The sequence below is a fragment of the Carassius carassius genome, chromosome 8, assembly GCF_963082965.1.
Source record: "Carassius carassius chromosome 8, fCarCar2.1, whole genome shotgun sequence".
Lineage (NCBI taxonomy): Eukaryota > Metazoa > Chordata > Actinopteri > Cypriniformes > Cyprinidae > Carassius > Carassius carassius.
Genome location: NC_081762.1, coordinates 13,863,021 through 13,877,003, shown reverse-complemented (window position 1 = coordinate 13,877,003; position 13,983 = coordinate 13,863,021). Strand labels below are relative to the sequence as shown.

General features: G+C 36.1%; 2 protein-coding genes across 2 annotated transcripts; both read left to right on the top strand.

The window, feature by feature from the left end:
• The first annotated feature begins 89 nt into the window (after positions 1 to 89).
• LOC132145332 (PITH domain-containing protein 1) lies at positions 90 to 2,840 on the top strand. The gene is made up of 6 exons (XM_059556257.1): positions 90 to 495; positions 810 to 853; positions 977 to 1,054; positions 1,964 to 2,068; positions 2,169 to 2,277; positions 2,491 to 2,840. The coding sequence occupies exons 1-6, from the start codon at positions 295 to 297 to the stop codon at positions 2,590 to 2,592; spliced, it is 639 nt and encodes a 212-aa protein (XP_059412240.1). The 5' UTR covers positions 90 to 294; the 3' UTR covers positions 2,593 to 2,840.
• Positions 2,841 to 5,415: 2,575 nt separating this feature from the next.
• lypla2 (lysophospholipase 2) lies at positions 5,416 to 13,934 on the top strand. Its single transcript, XM_059556254.1, has 10 exons — positions 5,416 to 5,477; positions 6,748 to 6,840; positions 7,778 to 7,809; positions 7,900 to 7,965; positions 8,088 to 8,135; positions 10,341 to 10,411; positions 10,629 to 10,702; positions 10,796 to 10,897; positions 10,993 to 11,169; positions 12,071 to 13,934. The coding sequence occupies exons 2-10, from the start codon at positions 6,763 to 6,765 to the stop codon at positions 12,119 to 12,121; spliced, it is 699 nt and encodes a 232-aa protein (XP_059412237.1). The 5' UTR covers positions 5,416 to 5,477; positions 6,748 to 6,762; the 3' UTR covers positions 12,122 to 13,934.
• Positions 13,935 to 13,983: the final 49 nt, after the last annotated feature.

Genomic DNA, 13,983 nt, shown 5'->3' with positions numbered 1-13,983 from the left:
ACTTCAAAGGCACAGCTTTTTTCTTTCCACTTTATTTACGATGACGTGAAGCGACCAATGAGACGTTAATACGTCACAAGAATGCGACATTGGTTCTCTTGTTTTTTTATGGTCCAATCAAGTTCCACGTTTTGTATTTGCGTGGTCTACTTTCCCACTTCTACCACCTATGTAACTGTACGATTTTAGCATATGCCACAGAATCCGCTACTAGAGCAGTTGTACGTATCTCTCTAGTAAGCTTAGTTGTAAGTGTTTCAGAACTTTTTTGGTCCCGAGCTGCAAGTTCACGCCATGTCTGGACACGGTCACGGCCACGGCGGCGGACAAAGTCACGGCTGCTGTGAATGCGATCACGAGCCAGCAGAACGAGGAGTGGAATACGAGCTGTACAAACGCATTGACATCGAGAAGCTTCAGTGTTTGAACGAGAGCCGAGATGGAGACGGTAAACTGGTGTTCAAGCCTTGGGATCAACGCACTGACAGGACAAAGGTACCAGTTCACCTGGCTTAGTTCTGCAGGAGCTGTCACAGACGTTAAATTATCCTGTAGATTCTAGTAGATTAATAGATTAATTCGCAGTTTGACTGTATTCTACTGCGAATTAAGACACTTCTCTATTTACTTACGTACTTAACTTAATTGCATACATGTATGATTATTTTACTTTATAAGAACTCTTCTAAGTAAAAGTCAACGGATATCTTTAAGAAAATGAAATGAAAAATTCTGGTTAATAAACTCGGTCGTAAGATTGATGTTCTGTTTGTTTTAATGTAACGTTATGTCTCCTGTTTTATTTTCAGTTTGTCGAAAGCGATGCTGACGAGGAGCTTTTGTTCAATATACCGTAAGAATCCATTTCAGTTTCTTTTCTGTTCTTAATTCTCGTCTATATAATATAATTTGGCTAAATACTAAGTGGTTTACCGACAGAAATGGATACAGTTGGTGCATATGGTTAAACCTGCAGGTTTACAGGTAGCGTGAAGCTGAAAGGGATCATTATTTCTGGAGAAGATGATGAGTCACACCCAGCTGAAATCAGACTGTGAGTTTGCACTCACAACAAAAAAAAAAAAGAAAAAAAAATATGTATATATATATATATATATATATATATATATATATATATATATATATATATATATATACAAATACAAAAATAAAATAAAACACAGATTTGCAGTGTCACATATGGGTGCAATGGAATATGAACTGTTATTCAGTTACATGAATGAATAAGTGTTGCAACTGGGAACAGGTATCTATTTGCTGAATTTGAGTATCCAAGCGGTTTGATTTAATAATGATAACAGTGCCGCTGCTAAACTATTAAAGAAAATTTTGTGTAAAAGGCTAAATATTAAAAAATGTAAATTAGTTTTGTCTATTGTTGTACATTTTGTTTGAAATTTAAAAAATATATAATAAAGCAGCAAAATGATTTATGCAAATAGTTTTATAAAGGATATATTTAATGTATTTAATATATTTTGCTTTAAAGGAATTGTTCACACAAAAATTTGAATTAGTTCTCAGCCAAGATGTTGATGAGTTTGTTTCTTAATCTACACAGATTTGGAGAAATTTAGAATTGCATTATTTGCTCACCAATGAATCCTCTGCAGTGAATGGGTGCCGTCAGTATGAGAGTCCAAACAGCTGATAAAATCATCACAATAATCCACAGTTCTTTTTTTTTATCAGACGTTTGATCAAAAACTCTCAGAATCAGATCTCACTCTCAGCTCTCGGATCAAAAACTGAGAAACAAACACACCTGCATCTTGGTTGGCCTGAAGAAGAGCTTAATTTTTGGGTGAACTATGCTCTTGCTAAAATTAGATTGTGAATTTGCTTGTATAAAACAATTCATAAAATCTTCTGCAGCATCACATAGGAATAATGCAGTTACAATGTCCATGAATGAGTGTGCAGCTGGGTACTTTTTGAGCAGGTACAAGAACATCCCTCAAATGTCATTTGACGATACAAGCAGAGAGCCAGAGCAAGCATTTCGTCTAAACAGGGATCCGCTTGCTGAGCTTGAGTATCCAACCAAGTAAGCAATTTTAAATATTAAACATAAGCACATTAAAAAGAACATCCCGTATGTTAGACACTATAAATCTATGTTGACCATGCTCAAATGTTTTATGTAGGATTGCGAGATTCTCCAATGTGGAGCACTTATCAATCCACATACCTCGAAACTTTGGGTCAGAATCCACTCGTGTGTATTACATTGGTCTGCGGGGAGAGTACACAGAGGTCAGTATTGAATAAAACATATTTTGCTATGACAACAAAAACAACTCCATCATAACTGATGGAAGATTCACCATATTATGACAATATTTTGCTGTTGTTGCTGTTTCTATTAATATTTGTTTTGCTTCGGAGAGAAAAACGAGGTAAAGAAATCCAGAAGCATTTGTATTTTTGCAGTCACCTTCATCTAGTGTCTTTTTATCTTTGTTTCAGGCTTATAGGCATGAAATCACAATCTGCAACTATGAAGCAGCAGCCAACCCAGCAGATCACAAAGTGGAAACTATTACACCCCAAACACAGTTCATATCATGACAAATGGGGGAGAGAAAATCTCACGTGTGCTGTGTGAAACTATAAAGTCAAAAGTGTGCTTGAGTTTTGATAACAGATGATGAACTGAGAGAGCCTATGTGTTCTTTGATGTGTTCAACAGGGTTTTCTTCACCAGGGTTTGTTCATCTGCAATTCTGCTAATATGCCAATAAAACTAAAGCTATATAAGAATAATTACTTAATGTATGCTTTTGTCAAATAAAAAGTGTATGCTTCAACAAACAGAACAGATGAGCTGTGCACAAAGTCTATTCCTTAAAAAAAACATTAAACATTTTGTTCATGTTCTCATTTTTACAATGTCTTGGGTAAAAAAAATCTGACATTAAAAACCACAAAATGTGTTTTTATCGAGTCCTCAAAGTGTAAAAATTGAGCTTTAAAGAACATTTCCTGGTTAATTTTACATTTGGCATTTCACATTACACATTTTACTACAACTTCTAATATCCTGCTATTAGTTAATTAATGCTGCACTTCTACAGTTTCAGTTCATATTCACATATAATCGTCTACAGCGGACAAACAATTTGAGCATACATCGCTAAAAATCTATTGCTCTTCACTGTATCATATTTATTTATTTATTCTTATTATTTTTTTTTTGCTGTAATACAATTAACCAGATGTGGAAAGTAACGAATTACATTTACTCGCGTTACTGTAATTGAGTAGCTTTTTTGTGTACTAATACTTTTTAAAGTAATTTTTTTAATCTGTAATTTTACTTAAGTATATTTTGTTTGAAGTATTGTACTTCGCTACATTTTAAAACACATTAATTACTGAGTAAAAAAAATAAAATAAAAAAAATAAATCGCTCCCTGGAAACTACGGCAGTAAATGGGCAGGAGGGCAAACTGGCGCTAAAATCACAAGAAAGATACAGACGGACAAAACAGGCGTTAGTGGTGCAGACACCGCTGAAAACGAAACCCCGTCATATTCTGATGTTGAACTCGAAGGAAATGAAGTGAACCCCTGGCCATATGTATGCTCTATTATGCAGTGTAAGCTGTACTTGCCTAGGAAGACCAAACTAGCAGCTTATAAAATCTCGATAAGACATCAACCCTTCGCAAGAATGTAGAGGTAAGCTAAATAATTGCATCGTTGCATTGGTGGTTAAAATGAAGCTTTGACATTTTAGCAAGAGGTTTTGCACAAATTAGCCAAAAAGACAGTGGTGAGGAGTGTGCTATTTTTGTTTTAATGATGTGCACGCGCATTTATAGTGCGTTCTTTCACTGTGTGATTCAGTCTCCTAAAATGCATTTAGAATGATCACAGAATTGAAGATATAGGGGCAGAAAATTCACATATTTATATAATTTCATATATTAAATCAAAATCACACAAAGAATGCCATCTTTTCCTCCAAAAATCATCATGAATATATACATACATATATATAACAGTTCAGTAAACAAGTTAATTAAGAGACTTGCGTTTTAGACACCATATTGCCTTTTTAGCTCTATTTCTACAACAGAAAATAATTCCAAACACAGCCACCAAAGCACAGTTTTGCGTCTCTGAGCAACGTGACAGTGTTTCGTTCCTGAATGAATCAACCGTTTAAATGATTCGGTTCAATCGCAATGACTCACTTATTAACAGTGACTTGCTGACACATACTGGCCATTTTAATTTCACATTTAAAGTATCTTTTGATTTTTTTAAATAATTAATTTCTTATCATTTCAAATGAGTATTCAACATTTTATGTCTTGTATATCAAAACATTATTCATGCATTTGTAACTGCAGGTTAAATGCATTCTTGTCCTGCACTAAACAGTGTAATACATCTAAATGCCACTTCCAATGAATCTTCTGCATTTCCTCTGCATTAAAAGATGAGTTTGTTGATAATGATTTGCCTGGTAACAGCCCAAATGTTTTATTATTCTAAATAACTGATTCCTTTAATTAAAAACAACTAGTTTGAGATTAATAGACCTATCCCAGGGGTATCAAACTCAGTTCCTGGAGGGCCGTAGCCCTGCAGAGTTTAGTTCTAACCCTGCTCCAGCACACATATCATGTAGTTTTCAAATAAACATAAATGATTAGATTAGCTGGATCAGGTGTGTTTAATTAGGGTTATATCTAAACTGTGCAGGACTGTGGCCCTCCAGGAACTGAGTTTAACACCCTTGGCCTGTCCCATTTTTGACTCCCTCCCACTGTTAAAATGTAACTAAGTAATTTTTACTCTGAGTAAATTTTAAATGAGCTACTTTTTACTTTTACTTGAGTAGATTTTTAGACTGGTACTTTTACTTGTACTTAAGTAAAATTTCATTAATGTAATGATACTTTTACTTGAGTAGAATATTTTTGTACTCTTTCCACCTCTGCAATTAACCACTCCAGAAAACGCTTATATATTTTACATAACTAACGGTTTTCTTGACTTAAAAGGTGTTACAGATGGGCCCAAATGTCAAAGAAAGTGCTGTAGTGGTGTGTGATGGGCTAAATAATAGACAATTTATATATATATATATATATATATATATATATATATATATAATGCGGTCTGTTGTGGTAGGTGTTTCATAGATTTAAAAATTAAGTGACAAAAATTATCTTCTAAAGTCTTTAACCTTTATTGTGATTGTACAAAATACGCAATTCAGAAAATTTACATTTTGCATTGCGTTGTAGCCTTACGATAACAAAATAATGTTTTATTTACAGATTGCTACCTAAAAATGTTTAGAGCCGTATTTAACATTTGCTCACGCGGTTCAACCACAGTCTATGGGTTGAACAAACACGGTGACGTCACAGCGCCATGACTCCGCCCCTCTCCGGTAGAAGGAGCGGAAGTTCCGTTGTGACCTGGGATAGCAAGCGGTGAGTCAATACATTTGTAACAGTGGGCCGCTGTTTTATATCTATTTTTTTCCTGGTTGAACCCTAAATTTTAATCTACTCCCTGACCTTGGCTTTATCGCTAGCTGCATAGGCGCTAGCTTGTTGTTGAGTAGCGTAATTGTGGGATTATTCGCGGGGGTGTCGGAGAGCCAGATAGCTCCATCGACGAGGCTGTGGATTCATTGTGACAATCATACAGGCGAAACAGGATTAAGCTGCCTAACTGCGATCATGTCGCTCGAGTATTATTGAATCGACCTGGTGGCTTTATTTATACATGAACCCTGTCCTTGATTCCGCCGGGTTTGAAAAAAAAAAATGAGTTAAGCTTCGCCCATTTCTCTTGTTTTTTCTGCCCATCCCTTTCTTCCCATTCTTTTTTTAATATGATCGTGGTATTCATAGAATTCGTGAGGACGATTATCGCACTGGCGAATTAGAGATTATCAATACTGTCATTTAGTAATGTATATAAATCATGGTGTAATCAAATGCATATGGAGACCATGCACTTTCGTTAAAGTGTATTTTTCTAGTATTTAGTGGAGAATGCAGATGATTTGATGGAAGTATTTGATAACATGTGCAGTACTAAAAGCAGACTTATCCATAAAACCAGTCTGGCACATGGAGTTCATTGAAGTGTTGAAACACTTCAGGCTTAAACTCTGTTCCGTCCCCCAGGCCACTCAAAGACCAATGAAACCATTAAACTGGAGTGTTTTGCCTCCTGTAGCTGTCAAGATTCAATGTCTTAGGACTGTCATGTGATTCCAGGAAAACAGGGACCTGTGGTTTTAATTTTAGGCAGCATTAGAAACAGTTTTCTGAGAACTCATATTAAGCAGATGTCTGCAAGTACAAACTTGTGATCCGCGCAGCCACCAGCAGAAAATCAACCTCTGTCTGTATGATTAACATAAGCGTCAGCGCTTATCCAGTAGGTTAAATCGCCCTGTCATTTTTACATTACCTTCCAAAGTGCTCTTTCTTTTTCACATCTAGGTGCGCTACAGGTGCAATAGAGCACTTTTAGCTTTAGATGGGCATGAATTGCTAGTTGAAAAGACTTTAGTAAGCAACACTGGTAATTAAACCAACTTTTGTTAATCATTCTGCAGCCTGCTGACCGTTTCTTTCTAAAATCGTCTGGTTCGTATCCAACACTTATTGCCTGGGCCTTTTTATTTTGAATAAACATGTTGTACTGGTTAAATTTGAACATTTTGTCTCTGTATTTTCCTAAAAGCACTCCTCACATTGTATGTGTGGCAACAACATGTCTGTACCTCTGCTCTCTGAAGCCGTGACCGTGCCTGGGACGGAGAAGGAAACGGCTGTGGTGAGTGACCAGTCAAATCATTAACTAAATGATAATCTTGTCCAGTTTATTCATCAGCATTGCACAGGCCAGCCTCCAAATAAACCAAATCAGTTATTTTAAGTTTTCTTAAATAGTTCACCTAATCATGAAAAGTAATTTAACTACACCTTTTGTTGTGAGTAAGTAAAACTTTCGTTCATTATTAAAACACAAAGTAAGATAGATTTAATAAAAATCTGAGAGGTTTCTGTCCCTCTATTGAAAGACCAGGTAACCAATAGATTCAGAAGAAGAGATTTGAAGATTTAGGTCATAAAGGCATCTCAAATGAAGTGTATATCATATTGGAAGCTCACACTTGCTGCGTTTTGCAAGAAAAGCTATAAGGTTTGTTCTGTTGACAAGACATGCACAGAAATCTGTGTTTATCATGTGTAATGTATATGTGAATATATTAGATCTGATCATCATATCAAGCAATCATGTCTTTTCACAAGACTCGGATTAAACGGTTTTATTCATATGGATTTATTTTACAATGCCTATGACTTTCTTAGATTTTCTAAGTTTTGGTTACCTAGACTTTAAAAAAGAGATATACCTCTCAGGTTTTATTAAAAATGTCTTAATTTCTCTCTCAAAGATTAACTAAAGTCTTTTAGGTTTGGAACAACATGAGGGTGACTAAATGATGACAAAGTTCATTCTTTTAATAGTCAACATACAACCTATACTGTTCCTCAGATTCACATTTACAGTCCAAATCTTCAAAAAGGCTGCCTGCTGCCATCTTTTTTGGAAGAAAAGGGCAAATCGATTTATAAAAAAGCTGAAGATTGCTATTGAGATAGTATCTTTAAATAAAATAACCACAACGTCAGCATCAGACAGGAAATCTTGCCTCTTTTTGGCTGTGCAGAGATACGTTTCATATCATATTCTGTAAACTTCGCAGGTGATCTTCCTTCATGGCTTGGGCGACACAGGGTACGTTCTGTTTATTACCTGCCTGTTGCAGGATCTTTCAATTCCCCCTGGCCTGGTGTAGAAATAACCCTGTGGTGTTACTTATTACAGACACGGCTGGGCTGATGCTATGACATCTATTCGACTGCCATACATCAAATACATCTGCCCACACGCGTAAGTCAAAACCTGGGAAATATTTTTTTGATGTGTTGATTGTTATGCAATTCAAAAATGTTAGTATCACTTGATTTACTCTGTAATTTATTGACTATAAGCCCATCATACTTTGACTCTAGACCCCGAATCCCTGTAACACTCAACATGAAGATGACTATGCCCTCATGGTAAGTTACCTCTGCTGTAGATAACATTAAAATCTAGTATGTTAAAAATAAAGTGCGGTGGTAATTTAAACCAGAAAATAAATAAATGCCTAGGTTTTTGAAAAATTTAAAACAAAGAAAATTTATGAAGTAAAATGAAGAAGCATTTCAGATTCTGTACTCTTATTGGAAATTAATAAAATCAAGAGGCTCTTTGTACACATGGTCATATGTTACATACTTGTGGTCAAAGCAAAGAGGGACAAACAAAACATTTTGAAATTAATTTTAATTTGTCATGTTACTCAAATTGGTATACAACCTGAATTCCGGAAAAGTTGGGACGTTTTTTAAATTTTAATAAAATGAAAACTAAAAGACTTTCAAATCACATGAGCCAATATTTTATTCACAATAGAACATAGATAACATAGCAAATGTTTAAACTGAGAAAGTTTACAATTTTATGCACAAAATGAGCTCATTTCAATTTTGATTTCTGCTACAGGTCTCAAAATAGTTGGGACGGGGCATGTTTACCATGGTGTAGCATCTCCTTTTCTTTTCAAAACAGTTTGAAGACGTCTGGGCATTGAGGCTATGAGTTGCTGGAGTTTTGCTGTTGGAATTTGGTCCCATTCTTGCCTTATATAAATTTCCAGCTGCTGAAGAGTTCGTGGTCGTCTTTGACGTATTTTTCGTTTAATGATGCGCCAAATGTTCTCTATAGGTGAAAGATCTGGACTGCAGGCAGGCCAGGTTAGCACCCGGACTCTTCTACGACGAAGCCATGCTGTTGTTATAGCTGCAGTATGTGGTTTTGCATTGTCCTGCTGAAATAAACAAGGCCTTCCCTGAAATAGACGTTGTTTGGAGGGAAGCATATGTTGCTCTAAAACCTTTATATACCTTTCAGCATTCACAGAGCCTTCCAAAACATGCAAGCTGCCCATACCGTATGCACTTATGCACCCCCATACCATCAGAGATGCTGGCTTTTGAACTGAACGCTGATAACATGCTGGAAGGTCTCCCTCCTCTTTAGCCCGGAGGACACGGCGTCCGTGATTTCCAACAAGAATGTCAAATTTGGACTCGTCTGACCATAAAACACTATTCCACTTTGAAATAGTCCATTTTAAATGAGCCTTGGCCCACAGGACACGACGGCGCTTCTGGACCATGTTCACATATGGCTTCCTTTTTGCACGATAGAGCTTTAGTTGGCATCTGCTGATGGCACGGCGGATTGTGTTTAACGACAGTGGTTTCTGAAAGTATTCCTGGGCCCATTTAGTAATGTCATTGACACAATCATGCCGATGAGTGATGCAGTGTCGTCTGAGAGCCCGAAGACCACGGGCATCCAATAAAGGTCTCCGGCCTTGTCCCTTACGCACAGAGATTTCTCCAGTCTCTCTGAATCTTTTGATGATGTTATGCACTGTAGATGATGAGATTTCCAAAGCCTTTGCAATTTGACGTTGAGGAACATTGTTTTTAAAGTTTTCCACAATTTTTTTACGCAGTCTTTCACAGATTGGAGAGCCTCTGCCCATCTTTACTTCTGAGAGACTCTGCTTCTCTAAGACAAAGCTTTTATAGCTAATCATGTTACAGACCTGATATCAATTAACTTAATTAATCACTAGATGTTCTCCCAGCTGAATCTTTTCAAAACTGCTTGCTTTTTTAGCCATTTGTTGCCCCGTGCCAACTTTTTTGAGACCTGTAGCAGGCATTAAATTTTAAATGAGCTATTAAGTGGATAAAAGTGTAAAATTTCTCAGTTTAAACATTTGCTACGTTATCTATGTTCTATTGTGAATAAAATATTGGCTCATGTGATTTGAAATTCCTTTAGTTTTCATTTTATTAAAATTTAAAAAACGTCCCAACTTTTCCGGAATTCGGGTTGTACTTATTAATTTATAACAAATAATTTAATAAAGTATACACTACTGTTCAGTCAGAAAGATTTTTGAATGAAATGAAAACTTTAAGTAAATATGCATTATTGATTAAAAGTGACAGTAAAGATTTATATATATATATATATATATATATATATATATATATATATATATAAAATCTTTACTGTCATGTTTTCCTTTTGATATAATATAATATAGGAAAATTTTATGATTAAAATGCTAAATAAAGGCATTTTCACTATTGGACTCTTGGATTTCTCCCTTAATTCTTTTATAATGTTTTTCTTTTCAGGTTTGATCTGATGGGCTTAAGCCCAGGATCACCGGAGGATGAAGCAGGGATTAAGAGAGCAGCAGAGAACAGTGAGCAAAATTTGTTTTTGTACAAACATGCACATTGGGACAGTTTCCTGAGTACAGCTTTCCACATCACTAACAAGCCTCCAAAAATTAGCTCATCAAATGTAAAACCTCATGAAGAAACATGTCACGTTCATGAGACACTTCTTGCCAGAGAATATTGTTGTATGTTGAAATTTGATTATGTAGCACTAAGTGTAGACCACTCTTTCTTCAATAGTAAAGGCCATCATTGATCACGAGGTAAAGAATGGTATACCATCCAGTCGTATCATTCTTGGTGGTTTCTCTCAGGTAAGTGATCCATCCTGAAAGTTTGCACTATCACTCAAATGGCTGACGTGGCAGGTGCTTTTCACTTCCTCTTTTGTTGTTTGTATTCTTCAGGGTGGAGCTCTCTCTCTCTACACCGCTCTGACCTCTCAGCAGAAACTAGCAGCTGTAGTTGGACTTAGTTGTTGGCTTCCCCTTCACAAGACTTTCCCACAGGTAAAAAATGTCAGCAGTGAGTTTGTGCGAGGGTAAATATGTGTTTATGTAAATCGGTATGTCTGTCAATATGGATCTGCTTTTTTATCCATTAGGCTGCAAGTGGGAGTGCAAACAAGGACACTCCCATTCTGCAGTGTCATGGCGAGATGGATCCCATGATCCCGGTGCAGTTCGGGGCCTTGACGGCAGAGAAGCTCAAGAACATCGTTTCTCCACAAAAGGTCACCTTCCTCACCTACCCGGATCTCATGCATAGCTCCTGTCCTATGGTGAGACTCATCCGTTATGCTCACAGAAGCCTAAATTTAACATGTTTTACCATGTTCAAATTCAGTATGCAAGTTTTCACAGACCCTCATCAACAAAACCAGAATTCTTTTAGACCTACCCATATTTTGATTAGCAGTTTTTTATTGCTACTGTATTACTACACTACTTTTTAACTTCTTTTTAGGCTGCATTTATTTGATCAAAAAACTGGAATATTGTGAAATATTAGTACAATTTAAAATAACTATTTTCTGTTTATATGTATTTTAAAAATGACTTTTGTTCCTGTGTTGGCAAAACTGATCACTTAGCAGCTGTTACTCCGGTCTTTAGTGTCACATTTTTCTAATAAGCTGATTAGGTGCTCAAGAAAAAAAAATCTTATTGCTTTCAATGTTGAAAACAGTTGTGCTGATTAATTTTTTGTGGGAACCATGATGCATGTTTTTTGACGACTAGATTGCTCAAAAGACATTATTAATTTGAAACCGAAATCCATTTAAATGTATCCTTGATGAATGAAAGTATAAATGTCTTTCAAAGAATAACCTATCCCAAACAGTGGTACAGCAGGGTCATTGGGGCAGTACCTTTTCAAAAAGTACTTATATGTTCCATACTTTAGTGGTAAATAAGGTACAAAGTTGATTTTATTTAAAGGGTGACAACTTTTATGTCTTTCTTTCCCTAAAAGTGTAATGTAAATATTACAAAGAACTGTCTAGATTTAGTTAGAAGCAAGCTTCCATAGGACACTTCATGTAAACTAATAACAGGATGAGTTCTGAACTAAAATCATGCAAAATATTATTTTAGCTCCAGTACAGTGGTTACAGTAAAACTGTATTATTCTTTCATGCTAGTACTAACACCCATACCACTCTCTGATTGGCTTTACAGGAGATGTCTGCTGTGAAGGAATTCATTGAAAAGCAGTTGCCCCGAGTCTGACCTCATTCTAGCTCACTGTGACCCTTAGACACTGACCTCTCACCTCCGACCTGCCATTCTCCCACAGGAAACAGCCATGATCCCCTACAGCACATGACATGACACACATGAGCATGCACATTCAATACAGTACATACTGTGAACATGCAACACATGCATACCATGTCATCTCACACCTTTCTTTGTAATTTCATACATCAGTGGACATTCATTAAAAAGGTGATATTAAAAGTGGCATCCGTACATACAGTAATATTCCATGCAATTCTTTTTTGCCTTTTCTTTAAGGGAGACTCATTAACTTTTATTATACATTCCTGAACATGTTACATCTTGAACCATTATCCACTATCTCTCTCCTCTACTCTTCTGTCTCTTTCTCTCAATTAGCAAGGTGGTAAAGGTAACATTTTGCTAGAAAGCTCTGTAACCGAATTTGGGAGAGTTCAGATGCTGCAAATCTGTGGCTGTGGAGGAAGTTAGTGAGAGCCCGGTGCCGTCTGGAGTGGCTCTGCATGCTGTCCCACGGTGCATGCCTGTGGTGGGGCTGCACATCATACTTGTGCTCAATTATCTTTTGTTTTTTAACTAGAAATATGAGAAAGGCAAGCAAAAATGGCTCAAATAAACTGCACATATGAATCATTCAAATCTTCCAGTATGCTTTGTTCTTCTAAAACAATTCACAGAATGAGAAAACATTATTTGATTTGTGCCAGAGTGAAATCCGGCAACAATCCTTTGAATCTTTATCCAAAATGATGAAACAGATTTTTTTTTAATAACACAGTATATAATAAACTTATTTAAAATAAACATGTTAGAATAAACACACATAACCAGCTTTAGATTTGAGTATTTTATTGTATAACAATCAGCGATACTAAGCTCTTGACATCACTTACTAAATATAACCAGAGTGAATCACTCCAGACGGCCAATAATATTTTCCAGTTGCTTTAAATAGCTTCCTCAATCCTCAACTAATTCCCTGTCCACCTCGTAACCACCTCGTCCCTCACTCACGTGCCCAATCACATTTTAGTGTTCTGGGGTCTCAGATTGCAAATGTATATACAGTTCAGGTTCCATATTATTGCATAAAAGTATTGTTTACTGACATGACCTAATAATAAAAGATGGAAGGTCACAGTTACGCAGCAGCGTAGTTGATTAAGCCTGCTGATATTAAAGAAGTAACCTTGATTAGCTATTAAAATGGAAAGATGAGTTTGCGAACATGGTTGCTATAGTCATTTCTCTCACAGTTTGCTTGTATACATTTGAAAATGGATTCAAAAGGTTTCTGTGTGATGATATCTAAACAAGTTGTTTGCAAAGTAGTGAATGTTGCTTTTTTAATCTTAAATAGATGTTCTTCGGTATATTATTTCAGTGTTATTTTAATCTTACTGATTCCATTTGAATTCCATGTTTTCATAACTCTCATGATCCCCTCTTTTATAATTGGCATTATTCCTTATTATTAGTTAGAATAATTTCTTGGCTTCAGATAGGTGTCCTATATGCCCTGTGGCTTGAATGTTTGTTGTATGAATCATGGGCATGTCAGGCAAGTCGGTCAGCAGAAACTGGCAATATCTTTGGGTTTAACAGTGAACTATTAAGTTAATGTCCACCTGAGTTGTATTTTGTTGTTCGTTTTTGTTTTGTCATTTGTGCTCGTTTAAAAAAATCTGTCATGTTCTTTTGTCGTTGTCTTTTTATTTGAAGTGTACTGAGGGACAATTGGTTCTTCAGAAACTTTACCGAAACACCTGTATGTGAAATAAATGATGCAAATCACAGCAAAGCAGTCCTGCATTTTATTGATAATGCTACTTTATTCATTTTCATGTGAT